Source organism: Oncorhynchus tshawytscha, linkage group LG05, assembly GCF_018296145.1.
Source record: "Oncorhynchus tshawytscha isolate Ot180627B linkage group LG05, Otsh_v2.0, whole genome shotgun sequence".
In the NCBI taxonomy this organism is placed as follows: domain Eukaryota; kingdom Metazoa; phylum Chordata; class Actinopteri; order Salmoniformes; family Salmonidae; genus Oncorhynchus; species Oncorhynchus tshawytscha.
In genome coordinates, this window is record NC_056433.1 from 33,005,971 (window position 1) to 33,022,305 (window position 16,335).

Sequence of the window (16,335 nt, forward strand, 5' to 3'; positions counted from 1 at the left end):
GACCAGCCAGGGGAAATGTGTCCGTCTACTCCCAGCGAGGAGCTGAACTACTGGGCAGGGGTCAAGCAAACGTCCAATGTTATTAGATTCATGAGCGAAATAAGACGTCAGTTATACTGCTTGATGTTACGCAAGTCTGTTACTGCGGGGGCTGTTGGTGCCTGTTGAAACACTATCAGTAGGCCAGGGCCTGTTAGCCTTTGAGTGTTAATTAAATACAGAGGTGGTCCAGTTTGACTGAAATGCAGTTAGCACTGTGTGGATCATCAATACTGTACACAACAGGGTGAGGATACTAGCTGACATGTCGTGAATGGGTGTGTTGAGATTTTCAGGAAGTGGTTACCTTTAGGGTAGTATGCTCTCTTTGACCCATCGTGGTGCATTCTGGACTTCCGCTCCTCCGCCCCGCTGCTCTGTCTGGGGCTGTGCTCGCCGTGGTGGTGGTGATGATGATTGTCCCTTCGGGCCACCATATGATGTCCCTCCGAGGCCATGCGATCCCTCATGACCTTGGCTCGCTCTGACTCCATGGCGATGGCCTTCTCCAGCAGGGACAGGTTGCCTTTGGTCATGTCAAAGGCCTCGTCCGAGCGGTCCGAGGCCACCGACGTGGTGTCCTCGTCCCCGTCCTGGTGGCAGCTGGCCGAGTAGCCCCCCCTGGAGGCCGGGCTCAGCTGCTCCTCCAGCTTCATCAGGTTGACCATGTCCGAGTAGCTGCGCTCCAGGGACCCACGCTCGTCAGGCTGCTGGCCCTCCTGGCAGCTCTCGTACCTGGGCAGGTGGTGGGCCTGAGCCGGAGGCTGGTGCTGAGCCTGGTGGTGGTGGTGGCCGGTTTGATGCTGCAGGTGGTGGTGGGACTGGTTAGGGTGGTGGTTCTGATGGGCCTGGTGGTGTTGCAGGCCGGGGTGTCCAAGGCGGTCGGAAGGCGACGTCTCGCTCAGCTTGCGGGCCAGGTCGAAGCACTGGTTCCTCAGACACTCCAGACTGCTGAGGCACACCTCCTCCTCGCTCTCCTCAGCCTGACCCCTGACGCCATGGTGGTGGGGTCGCCCATTGGGATGCCTGCCATCCTCCAAACCGGTGCCTTCTGGGTAGCCATCGTCGGGGAGCACAGCGCCGTGGCCCTGCGCCAACAGCTTGAGCGAATCCACCGTCTCCCTGACCACGTCGCTGTCCAGATCCACGCTCAGCTTGCCCTTCCTGCCCCCACCGCGCTCGTTGCCCTCTTCATCATCATCATCATCATCATCATCATCATCGTCCTCGCCGGCACTGTTGGAGGAGTTGCTGTTCATCTCTGACTCGGTCATGGCCTGGTAGGCGGCGTCCTCTGCGATCTTCCCCAGGTTGAGAAGGGACTTGGCCACCAGCTCATCATAGTTTTCATACTCTTCACCATTAGGGCCGACGTTAGGGCCAGGGGCACTGTTGTTGATGTTATCCTTCTGTCCCGTAGGGTGATGCTTTGATTGTCCGCCATTTTTGTGCCGGTTCTCTGTGGTCAGGAAAGGAAGGATAGACCTTTCAGCGCTTACTATAGTTGGGTAGATGAAGAACTAGCCCGTCATAGTTTAATTCTTTGGGATATTAATATAAAATTCAACATTTTTCAAAAACATTTATGCCAGTTATGTGATGTTTGCTGACTACTAAGCCCTTATATGGCCTCAATGTATCAATGTATATTGGTTTGGATATTAATGATCACATTGAATTGATTATGTTAGAGAGCTTTTTAAGGGACAATCTGCAGTTGCTACGTCCGTTTTTGGACTTATGTCTTAATATAACTTAGAAAATGCCTCATGAGCTTAGTTCAACTGCTGTACACCATCAGAATCCAAAAGATAACCGTGTTTTACTCCAATGATTGTAAACAAAGTAAATGTAAACAAACACGGTGGTGTCTTGAAAACATGGTTAAAACTATCATTTTGATATCATGGATGTTCAGTCCTTGCATCCTTAGCGCTGCATTTGAGAGTGGTTACATTACACCGACCCCATCCCTCAGCTTTTTACTGAAACAGTGTCAGGGAGGAAACTTTGTTATTGTTTCAACTGCTGATTGGCCCTTTTATAGTTTGATGTTGTAGACAGGGTTCTAAAAAACACTACAAAAACAAACATGACTGAACAAGGTGTAAAACAAATGGTTAACAACCCACGAATAGTTTTTGAACGCTCGTGACATGGTTTATGAGGGTAAAATGCGGGCCCCCAAAGGAAAAACATTGCGTCAGTAATATGGGTCAGATCTTTTGAACTGTTTGGACTAGAAACAAACAGTTTTCGCTGTAGAAATTGTGCAAGTATGACGCTAACGAATCTGCGCCCAGGAAACAATATATATATATATATATATATAAAGAGGGAGAGAGAGAGAATTTTGGGAGGGACTGGTGTTCCCAAACTAAAACCGCAGGTCATATAGCAAAATATTTTTTTAATACTAAACTGGTCGCACTTTAGAGCCCCCCAAAAAAAAAATCCATCAAATAAATCCAAAGTATATACTAATGAACCAAATGCTTTCTAATTCTTCCATTCTTCACAAAACATATAATCCAGAGCTTCTGAGAACCATGTAACACCCTCACCTAATACGTTTCAGTGTTGGTTTTAGGGACAGAGGCAAATGAAACAGCGGGAGGGAATGAGAGAGACGTATATGAGGTGTTCTGATTCGGGAGCCCAAAATATCCTCGAGAGAAGCCATTTCCATGGGAGGAAGGGGGAGACTGAGCACATGTGACACGTCCGCTGAGACGGAGTGGGGGGAGGGGAAGGGGAGTTAAATAACTCAGAGAGCTCCTCTCTCCATTGCTCTTGAAGGCACTGTCAGAAACGATTGAGGACACGCAGAGGGAGCGAGAGCGAGGGAGAGGACTGATGGAGGGAGAGCAGGCGCATCTGGTTCACTGAAGGTAGAGGACCTCTTACTACACCCCCCTCTCCTCCCGAGGACCCTATTGGCCACATGTTCCCAGAGTGACCATCATGCCTCTCTCCCTCCACCCTGACAGTCCCATTTCAACAACTCAATTCTCTCTGGGATATTATGCCTCCATCTCGCCATGATTGGGAATGGCTTTCACTGGCCACATCAAAGGTGCACCGCGTTGATAAGAAGTATATCCTAGACTCAGGGATGTCATTTCTAGTAACAGCTTATTAGTGTGGCAAATAACTCCCAGCTCCACCCAACACTATTACCCCCTCTTATTTCCCCAGAAAACAGAACATTGGAAATATGGACTCACCTGGCTCATGGTGACTCTGGACCTCTTCTTCCTCCTCCTCCTCTTCTTCCTCCTCATGTTCATCTTCGTCACCCTCATCCTCCTGTTCCTCTTCCTCCTCCCCTTCCTCTTGCTCTTCATCATCCCCATCATCTGCTTCCTCATCTTCCTCTATCCCTTCCTCCACCTGTTCCACCTCCACTGGCCCTACTACCTCCATCTCCACCTCCTCCTCCTCCTCATCTGCCTCTTCTCCTTCCTCCTCTTCCTCACCTAGCTCCCCGTTATCCTCAGAAAATCCTTCCTCCTCTATCTCTTCTACCTCTTCCCCCTCCTCCCCTTCCTCCTCTTCTCCTTCCTCCTGAATCTCCCCGTCTACCTCCCCCTGCTCCTTCTCCTCTCCCTCATCCATGGGTTCAGGCTCATAGGAGGGGAAGATGGCAGCAGGGTTCACCTCTGGGTCGGTAGGGGTTAAGTAGGGCCTCCTCTTGGGGGAAGGCTCCAGAGGCTGTTTCTCCTGGGTCTTCCTCTTCTTGGCCAGGGGGCAGCCATAGACACTATACAAAAGACATGAGAGGAATAGAGATTTGTTCAATGGTCCTAGTAAGGTAAGTGTTCTATATCTAGAGATATATAGATAGCGTGCTATAAATGTAGAGATATCTAGATAGCGTGATGCAGTATATTGGCAATCTGGCAATCAAGGTAAATTACATGATTTCTATTTCATATTACAATGCAATAGCATTGTGATGAGGTCAATCATTGCATAATATCAACTAAACAAGAACAGAAATACATATTTCCAAACCTATTTTACATACCGTAATTTTGGGAACATGCATGCTCTACTTCACTTAAATTCCCAAAAGCCACTGCATTGCGGAAAGCCAGAAGACTTAGTTTCGAAGACTCCAAACCAAAAGCTTATTCAACCAGCCCTCAATTACACGAATCCCATAATAATCATTAGCTGTTGAGATATTCCACTTTAATTGCTCCAAAACAGCGATTGCAATTATACACGGTTTTAATGTGGGTTTTGGGGAATCAATTACTCTATTTCCATATGAAAGGGCTTATTTGTATTGCGGAAGGGAGAGTAGAAGGTTTGTGTTCTTTATCAATGAGACTAGAATAGACAGTGATGATATGCCACAGTTCTTTGTGTGAAAATGTAGACTAGAAGTAGTGTACCTGGAACTCACACTCAATAGTGTACCTGGAACTCACACTCAATAGTGTACCTGGAACTCACACTCAATAGTGTACCTGGAACTCACACTCAATAGTGTACCTGGAACTCACACTCAATAGTGTACCTGGAACTCACACTCAATAGTGTACCTGGAACCCACACTCAATAGTGTACCTGGAACTCAGACTCAATAGTGTACCTGGAACCCACACTCAATATCATATGTTTCATTATTGTTGAAGTGAAACAACAGTAAAAGCAGAGCGATGTTCAGAGTGGATCCCAGGCTAGAAAAGCAGGACCACACCTGAAACACCTGGTCAGACATAGTGAGATTTCAAATGTATTGTCATTGTCTCTTTTATAGAGAATTTCCAGTCAAACAATCAAACATTGTCCAATGTTTTTCTATTGTATGCGCATCAAAACATAACAACTTGACTATGAACACCGGTCATACTGTGTAGAGGCCCATCCGTCCTGTATATTTTCCTCACAGTCGTGCATGCAGCTCACATGCTTGGTTAGGAGTGATCGGGCTGTGAAATGGCCCACATTTCTACTCTCTTTTACCGCCGTTTATCCGCCCTCTCACTCGGCCAACGGATCCGGCCTAGCCTGCCCTAATGTGTGCAAATCGTCAGTCTCGGTCAGACTGAAGGACCACCGGCAATCGGGCACAACAACAACGCATTCCCAGCTAATGGGCCTCTCCATCTCTGCTCCATTTTGAATCGTACACAACAGTTAGGGTACACACATGCAACCGCCCCACACACAACGTATCACACGTCCAACTGGTAGATCCGTTTCTTATTGTCGACTCAGCTGTACAGACTAGAGAGGAAGAACAAAAAGAAGGTGCCAAAGATGTGCGGGGAGAGCACAGGCTGTGGTCAGAGAGGGATCCCTTTTCATTTGCATTCGTCTGACATTGATTTTTGCCCTGGTGTCTTCCCCTCGCATGATCCCTCTCTTCCTCTTTCCCTTTTATCCTATAATCTCTTGTGGACATCACATGTAAACATAAATGGCACCTTGGATCTGTCACGGTACAACGGGGTGCGTGAGATTACCAACAGCATTAGTTCCAGTGCCTTGGAGAAATCCCTATTTTACAGGTGTTAGCATCTTTCGAAATTTGGGAAAGAGGAGGGGACATTTGGCCCATAGACTTGTCTGTAACTTGCAAAGAGAGAGGGTGGAGCTCTTTGTTCTGGTTCCGATCCTCGTTCCATCTCTTCAATTAGCATGTATGGACCCAGAACTTAATCGAGCATCTGACCAATTTCGCAAGACTTTAGTTCTGGGTTAACCAATATTATTTATCTTATAGCTGTTAGGCAAACAGCTTGTGGGCGCAGACTGTCATCTGTCTCAGTGTGTGTGTGTGTGTGTGTGTGTGTGTGTGTGTGTGTGTGTGTGTGTGTGTGTGTGTGTGTGTGTGTGTGTGTGTGTGTGTGTGTGTGTGTGTGTGTGTGTGTGTGCACGGGTGTGTGTGTGTGTGTTTGCTTGCAAGCGTACTTGTGTGTGCATGTGTGTGCGTGTGTGTGTTCGGCTCAGTATGACCTTGGACACCTCAACGTCTCCCACAGGCAGGCCACACCAATTAAAATTCCACAGGTAATTAAGCCACATTTGAATAAGGGAACACTGCAGACATGTTGGAGAGGGATTGTGCTGTAATTATGTGGGAGGGATGGAGGGAGGGAGGGAGGGAGGGAGGGAGGGAGGGAGGGAGGGAGGGAGGGAGGGAGGGAGGGAGGGAGGGAGGGAGGGAGGGAGGGAGGGATAAGAGATGTCTATAAGGCTTTCAGTGCTGGGGAGATAATAATGACTTCCCTCAGAGAAATCTCCTGTAGAACATATCCTCTGGTTTAGTCCTCTGATGCCTGAAGAAAATCATCAAGTTAGAGCCTTTTAGAACCTGAACCTTTTCTGGAGCTTCTGTCATCAGTAGCCTCTATCGAGGCATATCAAATCGAGCTCCGTCAAAGTAGGAAATACAGAAATCTCTTTTTTAGCTAACAATTTCTAAAATTTCTATGGGATTGGTGCTGTACAGGTTTATAGTCTCAACTGAATTTCTGAATTGTTGCAACGTTACCTGTCTCCTTTAATTGGTTGAGTTACCAAAGGCATGTTCTGGCAGTTTCCAACCCATCATAAACACTGTTCACTAGCTGCACATTGCCATAACGGCTCATGGCACCACAGGGGTGTGTGGGCGAGAGCGGCGTGCGGCTCTCGTTGTATATGAGTTGCCATAGGAGCGCCCTGCTCTCTGTGCCCTATACTGCAGCAGCATCCACAGGCATGTGTGGCACAGCGCTGTCACCATGGTGATCTCCCCCTCAGGAGTGGAATTTGCCATCCGAGCAGACTGACAGCGCGGGAGAGAGAGAGAGAAGGAGAGAGAGAGAGAGAGAGAGAGAGGGAGAGGGAGAGGGAGAGAAAGCAGTGATTCTGAGGCTGACAGACATCGCCCTCTCTCCTCTTCTTCCCCTCCCTCTCACCCTTTCTCCCTCCCCAAAAGCATAACAAAAGCAGAGCTGGTATTCTGCATTCTGGAGGGCTCTGGATGTCACACTGCAGTGCAGGTGCCCTCAGTTCCTCCCCACTGCATAGGCAACACACAATATATGTCTGTAGAACGCTGTGATGGAGATTCTCTGGCTATCTAACATGTACAGACAACAACCAACAGGCTGCAGGGATTGACTACAATTCCTGAAGACAAATAATGAATGTTATGGAATGTCAGCAATAAGAGAGTCTGACAACCGTGCTTGATTGGTCTATTGGAGTATTTAATTTGAATATGTGTTTTATATTAGCTGTTTATTTACTATTTTTAATATATGACAGATAAGAAGCAGATAAATGCCTTGAATACATGTCCAGTCAGCATTGACTATATTTTCCATGCTGCAATGGTGTGGCTAAGAATAATGGATCCAGGAAGTACTAGTGAAATCTTGAGTCAGGACAGAGAGGAAGAGATGAAGCAAGAGGGTTTACTCCGCCCAAAATCTGTCCACAAAAATAAGACCACGAAGTGAAGAATTTATGTATGGCGGTAAATGATAGTGTCAAATTTGGTGACCAAAAATGTAATCGTTAATGTACTCTATGAAGCTTATTTGATCGAATAGAAGTTTCGTAATGGTTGGCCACTCAAATATCTTGTCAATATAATAGACATCTTTGGTCAGAATGAGTCCTCCTCAGCTCAGGTCCTCTGATGTGTCTGAACAAGAACATCCATCAGACCAATGTCATCAGCCAACCTACAACACCCATCACTGATGCAAAAAAGTCCTCATACCCACATAGACACACGCACACACATAGACACACACACACACACACACACACCCACACACACACCCACACCCACACGCACACGCACACACACACACACACACACACACACACACACACACACACACACACACACACACACACACACACACACACACACACACACACCCACACCCGCACACGCACACGCACACGCACACGCACACGCACACGCACACACACACACACACACACACACACACACACACACACACACACACACACACACACACACACACACACACACACACACACACACACACCCGCACACACATAAACACATAAACACAGACACATACAGGCAACCAGTAAACATGCTATCTTTGTCATCGTAGCAGCAGAGGAGAAGGAGGATGGAGGAGAACCTCATGTCATAGTGTTGTGTGAAGAGACAGTATGGTGCTTCACAGAAAAAAAAGCACACAAGTCCATAAATCATAAAAAGACCTCTGGATGAGATTCACAGTTGAAAACAGTTATGGGTAAATCCGTAAACAGAAATAGACCCCTCAAGACCCTTAGATTAACATACTGTGTAACAAAAAAAGACTTGCCTCCCAATCCCCACTTCCACAAAACATGTGTAAATATTGGACTATAAATTGTGCCTTTCTGTATTATACTTATGCTAAAATGTTTATTCGTTCTTATTGTTGTTGCGTTGTTGAGAAGGAACCTGCAAGTATGCATTTTGTTGGAAAGTGTATACCATGTGTGTCCTCGACATGCGACTAATACAACCTGAAACTTGAGAGTTGAGGACAAAATGACATGAATCTCCCACACAGTTCAAGGCCCATCTGTTGGTTAGCTAAACAAGAATATGATCCTTCAAAGCCCATCTACTTACTAGAGAATGTTTTAGTATACTGAAGAATACTACAGTAAATATTACAGTATACTACAGTCCACAAAAACAATACAGTAAATACTACAGTAATGTCTATCGTAATACTATAGCATTCCCCTCCCCATATCCTAATATGTGCAACTCATAAGTAAGAAACCTAGATGCCAAGTATAGACCATATATCGTTATATTCCCTAATATATGAAAAGATGTTATCATCACTCAGAATTAAACATGATTGGTTTCAGGATCGGACGCATGTTTCCACGGTATTAAAAAAATAAAAACAACAAAAAATGTAATTACACACCGTTTATTTTAATCGGAGGAACACAACCCAACGTACCCCCGGCCACGATCTCCAAGTGAGAAAAGGCAACAGCTTGGATGGAATAAAAGCCTGTTGCAAGTAGCTCTCACAAAAGGCAACGCAAATGCTAGGTGTGTGAAGTGACTCTGTCTCAATGCCTAGGCAGGCTGTCCTCACTTTCCACAATGAGAGGCCATTCTGCAGCACTATGCCCCCGCCTCACCTCGCCTCGCCTCGCCTCGCCTGCCTGCCTGCTACCAGCTCTTGGCTCCCTTCCCAGCGTTTTAGTGAGTGCTACCTGTCAGGACCAGAATTATACCACTCGCAGGCTCAGTCCATATGAGTCATGCATCAACTGGGGGAGAGGGAGGGAGGTGGAGAGCAAGATAGAAAAAGGGAGAAAGAGATATTTATCCAGGCGAGTCAATTGAGAACAAATTCTTATTTACAATGATGGCCTGGCAAAAAAAAATAAAACAGATAGAGAGAGAGTGGGAGAGAAATAGAGACAGAGAGACAGACATAGAGAGAGTGGGAGTGAGGTGGGTTGTGAGTGAGAGAGAGAGAGCGAGCGAGAGAGAGAGAGAGAGTCAGTGTGTGAGAGAGGGTGAGGGATGGAGGGAGGGAGAGGGAGTGAGAGATTGCACTCAACCTCATCTGCATAAAGCCTAGGCAATTACTGAGCGCCAGCTCTAGACATGGCAGTCCCACCCGCACAAAAGCTGCTCACCGTAGACCCCCATCAGCTCACTACCAACCAGTGGATTTACGAAGGAAGTATTTCACTTTTAGACCAAATAATCAGACTTTATGTTCTCAGAATTGATGGGTAATGGAAAAGATATGTAATAAAACGATAACACGCCAAATCAGAAATATTTAACAGAGAGAATATTGTATGTGCCGATGTCAACATATAGCACAAAAACGGGCTTTAATTTACACCTTGATTAGATGTGTAGCCTGTGATTAGTTCTAGATTCATGTATGCACAGATTTGTTTGTTACATTTTTACATTTGAGTCATTTAGCAGAAACTCTTATTCAGAGTGATTTACAATAGCATTTTCATACTTTTTTCTTTATAATTAATATAAATGTAACACATCAACTACTGCAGATCTAATGTTATCAGTGGAAATGTAGGTGTTTCAACCGCCCCATTTCTCTATTTCTCTCTCACTTTCTTTGTTGCTCTCTCTCTCTCTCGCTCAATCTTTCTTTCCCTCTCGCTTTCTCTCCTGCTTTCTCTCTCTCTCTCTCTCTCGCTTTCTCTCTCGCTTTCTCTCTCGCTTTCTCTCTCTCTCGCTTTCTCTCTCGCTTTCTCTCTCGCTTTCTCTCTCTCTCACTTTCTCTCTCGCTTTCTCTCTCGCTTTCTCTCTCGCTTTCTCTCTCTCTCACTTTCTCTCTCGCTTTCTCTCTCGCTTTCTCTCTCTCTTTCTCTCTAGCTTTCTCTCTCGCTTTCTCTCTCTCTCTCTCTCTCTCTCTCTCGCTTTCTCTCTCTCTCTCTCTCTCTCTCTCTCTCTGCGATGCAGCAAGACTGTAGGGAGGAGAGCCAACCAGAGCTAAGGTGAAGGATTAATCCTTAATATTTAACAGGCAGAAGCCATCTCTTCACTTCATGTCCCTTTGGTTGGTTCCACACCATCTTCCCTGCTTCCCCATTTTGGGAATCGAATCAGAACACATGTGACTAGTCAGTGCAGTGACTTGCTGCAGTGAACCAGAAATGACACTCAGTCCTGTGATGCAGAACTGGATCCAAACCCTCTGAGACCAGGGTAGTTACCCAGCATACCAATGGCTTGTCTGACATCTGAGCCACACACTGTCACATAGGAGAAAGTACTTTAGAACCTCAACTGCACACATCTGATATGATCAGTGGAAATGTAGGCATGTGTGATGCCTTAGCCGGCCTACTTCTCTATTTCTCTCCCACTGTTTTTGTTGCCCTCTCTCTCTCTCTCTCTCTCTCTCTCTCTCTCTCTCTCTCTCAATCTCTATCCTTCCTTATTCCACCCTCCTCTCTGTCTCTCTCCTTCCTTCCCTCCCTTCATTCATCCGTCATCCAACCCCTCTCTCTCTCTCTCTCTCTCTCTCTCTCTCAATCTCTATCCTTCCTTATTCCACCCTCCTCTCTGTCTCTCTCCTTCCTTCCCTCCCTTCATTCATCCGTCATCCAACCCCTCTCTCTCTCTCTCTCTCTCTCTCTCTCTCTCAATCTCTATCCTTCCTTATTCCACCCTCCTCTCTGTCTCTCTCCTTCCTTCCCTCCCTTCATTCATCCGTCATCCAACCCCTCTCTCTCTCTCTCTCTCTCTCTCTCTCTCTCTGTCTGTCTCATGTATTACTTCACAGAGCAGGGCTGTAACAGACAAAAAGTAGACCCTGTTTGAGGTTGCTCTAATGGCGCCAGACTCTTAAATAGCTAGCAACGTCTTCCCAGTGTGTGTGGGAACGTGAGTGAGTGCAAGCATGCATGCGCATGTGTGGGTGGTGTGGGCGACAGTGATTCTCATTACTACACCCAGACACAGCCGTCCCCCTCCACGGCTTTACCTCTTCCTCCACAGCTTTCACACTATAGGCTGCCTGGTTTCAAGCGAATCCCATTACAGTGCCTTCGGAAAGTATTCAGACCCATTGACTGTTTCCCCATATTGTTACATGCCTTATTCTGAAATAGATTTATTTTTAAATTGGCGATCTACACACAATAACCCATAATGACGAAGCGAAAACAGGTTTTTAGAAATGTTTGCAAATGTATTCAAAATAAAAAACAGAAATACATGATTTGCAGAAGTATTCGACCCTTTGCTATGAGACTCGAAATGGAGCTCAGGTGCATCCTGTTTCCATTGATTATCCTTGAGATGTTTCCACAACTTGATCGGAGTCCACCTGTGGTCAATTCAACTGATTGGACAAGATTTGAAATAGCACACGCCTGTCTATATAAGGTCCGACAGTTGACAGTGCATGTCAGAGCAAAAACCAAGCCAAGAGGTCGAAGGAATTGTCCGTAGTGCTCCGAGACAGGATTGTGTTGAGGCACAGTTCTGGGGAAGAGTACCAGAAAATGTCTGCAGCATTGAAGATCCCCAAGAACACAGTGGCCTCCATCATTCTTAAATGAATGAAGTTTGGAACCACCAACACTCTTCCTAGAGCTGGCTGCCCGGCCAAACTGAGCAATCAGGGGAGAAGGGCCTTGGTCAGGGAGGTGATCAAGAACCCGATGGTCACTCTGGCAGAGCTCTAGAGTTCCTCTGTGGAGATGGGAAAGCCTTCCTGAAGTACAACCATCTCTGGAGCACTCTATTAAACAAGCCTTTGTGGTAGAGGGGCCAGACGGAAGCCACTCCTCAGTAAAAGGCACATGACAGCCCACTTGGAGTTTGCCAAAAGCCACCTAAAGACTCACAGACCATGAGAAACAAGATTCTCTGATTGAACTCTTTGGCCTGAATGCCAAGCATCACGTCTGAAGAAACCTGGCACCATCCCTACGGTGAAGCATGGAGGTGGCAGTGTCATGCTGTGGGGATGTTTGTCAGTGGCAGGGACTTGGAGACTAGTCAGGATTGAAGGAAAGATGAAAGGAGCAAAGTCCTAGCTTCAGTACAAGTCTCTGAATGTCCTTGAGTCCAGCCAGAGCCTGGACTTGAACCCAATCGAACATCTCTGGAGAGACCTGAAAATAGTTGCAGCAACGCTCCCCATCCAACCTTTTTTATTTAACCTTTATTTAACTAGGCAAGTCAGTTAAGAACAAATTCCTATTTTCAATGACGGCCTCGGAACGGTGGGTTAACTGCCTTGTTCAGGGGCAGAACAACAGATTTGTACCTTGTCAGCTCGGGGATTCGTTCTTTCCACCTTCCGGTTACGAGTCCAACGCTCTAACGCTCTAACCACTAGGCTACCTGCCGCCCCAACCTGACAGAGCTTGAGAGGATCTGCAGAGAAGAAAGGGATGAACTCCACATGTACAGGAATGCCTGTATTTGTAAAGGTAATATGTAACATTTAAATGAATTTTACAATTTTGAATACATTTTTTTACAGTTTTTGATTTGTCATTATGGGGTATTGTGTGTAGATTGATGAGTGGGGGTGGGGGGGGGCTATTTAATCAATTTTAGAATAAGGCTGTAACGTAACAAGATGTGGGAAAAGTCAAGGGGTCTGAATACTTTCAGGCACTGTATGTCACTACATCTGGGTGACTTTGGTTACCTTCCTAACAGACATGGGGGGAAAAAGGGGGGACAGGAGAGATGGAATATGACAGAAGAGCTCAGGCTAGTAGCACAGTTGTAGTAACGACAAAAACAATATCTTTGCTTCTTTTGTGCTCGTAATCATCTTAGTTGAAACTGGAAGATACAGCATAACCACATTAGTTGGGTTTTCTATCAGTGTAAAGTCACTGTACAGTTGTAGGCTACTGTAAACCTATCATCAGCGCTGGAACTCTGAACAACCAACTGCCAAAACGAACCAATCAGCTGTTATTTTTTTAAACAGGGCCGCCCCAGGATCGAACACCCCCCCGAGCCTTAACAACAACGCACCCACGCACCCACGCACGCACACACACACACACACACACACACACACACACACACACACACACACACACACACACACACACACACACACACACACACACACCTCTCCCTCTCAGCTTTCTTCCCAGCATGCCCCTCTATTTGTGGGCAAATCATCACCCTGGGTCTTTGGGAGAGGGAGAGGTCTGATGCAGGTGTCATTCGTCTGTGGCACCAAATGCAATTCCAGCCCGCTGGTTCAGGGGGGGTGCCTTGATGAGGTGACACCGAAGACACAGGCATCAATCTCTCTAGCCTGATGAGGTGACACCGAAGACACAGGCATCAATCTCTCTAGCCTATGTCTGGGGAGTAAATAGCATCAAGTGGAGAGGCTTTTGTTTAAACATGCCCTGAGTGGAGGAGGACTCTAGGAAGATCTGGTGACAGGTCAGCTGTCAAGACAATTATATTTGCTCTCACCTCCTCTGTAGCTCGGCTGGTAAAGCATGGTGCTTGCAACACTAGGATACTGGTTTCGATTCCCTGGACCATCTGTACTCAAAATGTCTGACTGTAAGTCGCTTTTGATAAAAGCGGCTGCTAAATAGCAGACATTATATTATTTAACATCAATTTGTCATTTGATCATTGGCATGAAATGTGGAAGTATTCGGGTGAGCTTGAAGAGATAACAGACTATAAACTGGTAAACAAAGCCTTGATAACATCCAAGATTACAACACAAAGGTTAGGTCCACAGCTCTTGAAGTACAAAACAACCTTGTTTTTTCCCCCCGATCTATCCAACTATGGAAGATAGCTTTAGTCTCTCTCTATATTGTATTGTCTGAATGAACACGTACACTTCCTGTAAGTCTCTGGCTGGCCCGGGCTGGCTGAGGCTGAATCCCCACAGCAAATCAAAGAAAGAGTTGGTGTTGCGCAACCATAATCAACCCTCCTCAATCCAACACAGACCTCAGATATACTGACACATTTTTTTGCAATCAACTTTTCACAGCCAGTGATTGCAATTGTAGGTTTGTTTTAGGTGCAGGAACAATGACCTGCAACTGAAGAGCTTGATTGGTCCGTGATAGCTCAATGAAGGCTGAGTGAGTGAGTGAGTGAGTGAGTGAGTGAGTGAGTGAGTGAGTGAGTGAGTGGTGGTGAGTGAAAAAAAGTGCAGCTGATTTGGGGAGTGAAGAAGGATCTTTTACCTGCGGTGTCTGGCGTATTTGCCACTGACATGTCCACTTCCATCACATCCTGGAGTAGGGCAGCTACAGACACAGAAGGAAGAGACATAGGAGTCAACACACTGCGTGGCACGACAGGCATGTACAACCCCCCGTACGGACACAACACCCATTCCCTCACACACAGATAGGACTCAACATGTGTGTGCATGACATAACACACAACCCAGGGCAATGGACCAGAGCAGGTCTGTATTATTCATGTAGTGAGAAACACACAGCCAGCAGCCTTCAGGCCAGGCGGTGACTCACTTCACTGCATATTTCATAGCAGCCCGTCCGCCTTGGGCTTCTTTAGGACAGCTGTGGCTGCCAAAGTTAAAGTGCCCCTCTGAAGGAACAGTGTGTTGACCGTCCTTTGGAACACCCACAGGAACTAGAAGTTTCCATTTGGCCCGTTCAGCCACGGCCCACTCTCACCACCATCCCATCAGGTAGATTACATTACATCTGTGGTGTACACTGTCCATATTAGGAGTTTGCCTGACAACTGACGACCTCCGAATACGGACGCCGCGGTGGCGGATGTCCGTCACGCATCAACCGCCGTGAAAAGAGCGCCGACTGTGCTAGGTAGAACAGAGCAGCAGCTCTCTCTCCCCCCAAGGTGAGCAGACTCATAAATGAGTCTGTGAACGGCAGGAGTGTTCATCGACCGCTAAATTTGGCATTATTGACGTCTGCAGCCCTGGCCCTGAACATGGATCGATCGTCTGATGAAAAACTTATTTTGAGGGAAAGGTGTGGACGTGTGTTCATGCATTTGTCCGTGGATGTGTGCGCATGCTTGTGAGTGTATATGCTTGTGTATCTGTGTGTGTGTGTGTGTGTGTGTTTGTGTGTACCTGTGTGTGTGTGTGTGTGTGTGTGTGTGTGTGTGTGTGTGTGTGTGTTTGTATGTGTGTGCTTGTGTGTGTGTGTGTGTGTGTGTGTGTGTGTGTGTGTGTGTGTGTGTGTGTGTGTGTGTGTGTGTGTGTGTGTGTGTGTGTGTGTGTGTGTGTGTGTGTGTTGTGTTTGTGTGCTCTCTCCCTTCAGCCAGGGAACCGGCGGGGAGAGATTAGGGATTAGGGGGTCTACACTGAGGAATGCCATCAAGAGGGAGAAGGCTATTTAGCCGATATAGACTGTTCAGGCCACTGGCCAGACAGAAAACACTATGACGATTATAGAGTGTGTTATAATGCTTGTTTTCCCCAATATAACATTGGTTTATTCTACAGTGGCAATGAGCATTTCGAGGCAAATAATCAATCATTTAGAATCTGTTCAGTGACGGCATAGAAGTAATTATTAACTGAACACTTGATCCTTGTCCAAACTTGACAGCCGAGGAAATGATTCAGGCAAGACTGTAAAGACACCGTCAGCAGTGCTGGGCCTCAAGTCAATGTGTCTGTGATGTGAATATGGTGTCCATATTAGGATATGTAACCGTTGACCACTCAGAGTGTCAGTAAAGCCTGGTCCCAGATCAGTTTGTGCTCTTGCCAGGAGGGCAGGAGGGCAGAAACAGACTGGCACTCTGGCTAAGTAAAGCACGCAGGGATG

At 46.6% G+C, this 16,335-nt stretch overlaps 1 protein-coding gene across 9 annotated transcripts in view; it reads right to left on the reverse strand.

Annotated features, from left to right (window-relative positions):
- The window catches only part of myt1la (myelin transcription factor 1-like, a), a 53,791-nt gene that overhangs the window by 23,741 nt on the left and 13,715 nt on the right, over positions 1-16,335 (reverse strand). For all 9 annotated transcript variants that reach the window (XM_042321818.1, XM_042321820.1, XM_042321816.1 and 6 more), the window contains exons 5-7: positions 14,749-14,811; positions 3,267-3,802; positions 347-1,498 (exon numbers count right to left, since the gene is read on the reverse strand). In XM_042321818.1, the coding sequence (XP_042177752.1) occupies positions 347-1,498; positions 3,267-3,802; positions 14,749-14,811 (1,751 nt within the window). The remainder of the gene's footprint in view (positions 1-346; positions 1,499-3,266; positions 3,803-14,748; positions 14,812-16,335) is intronic.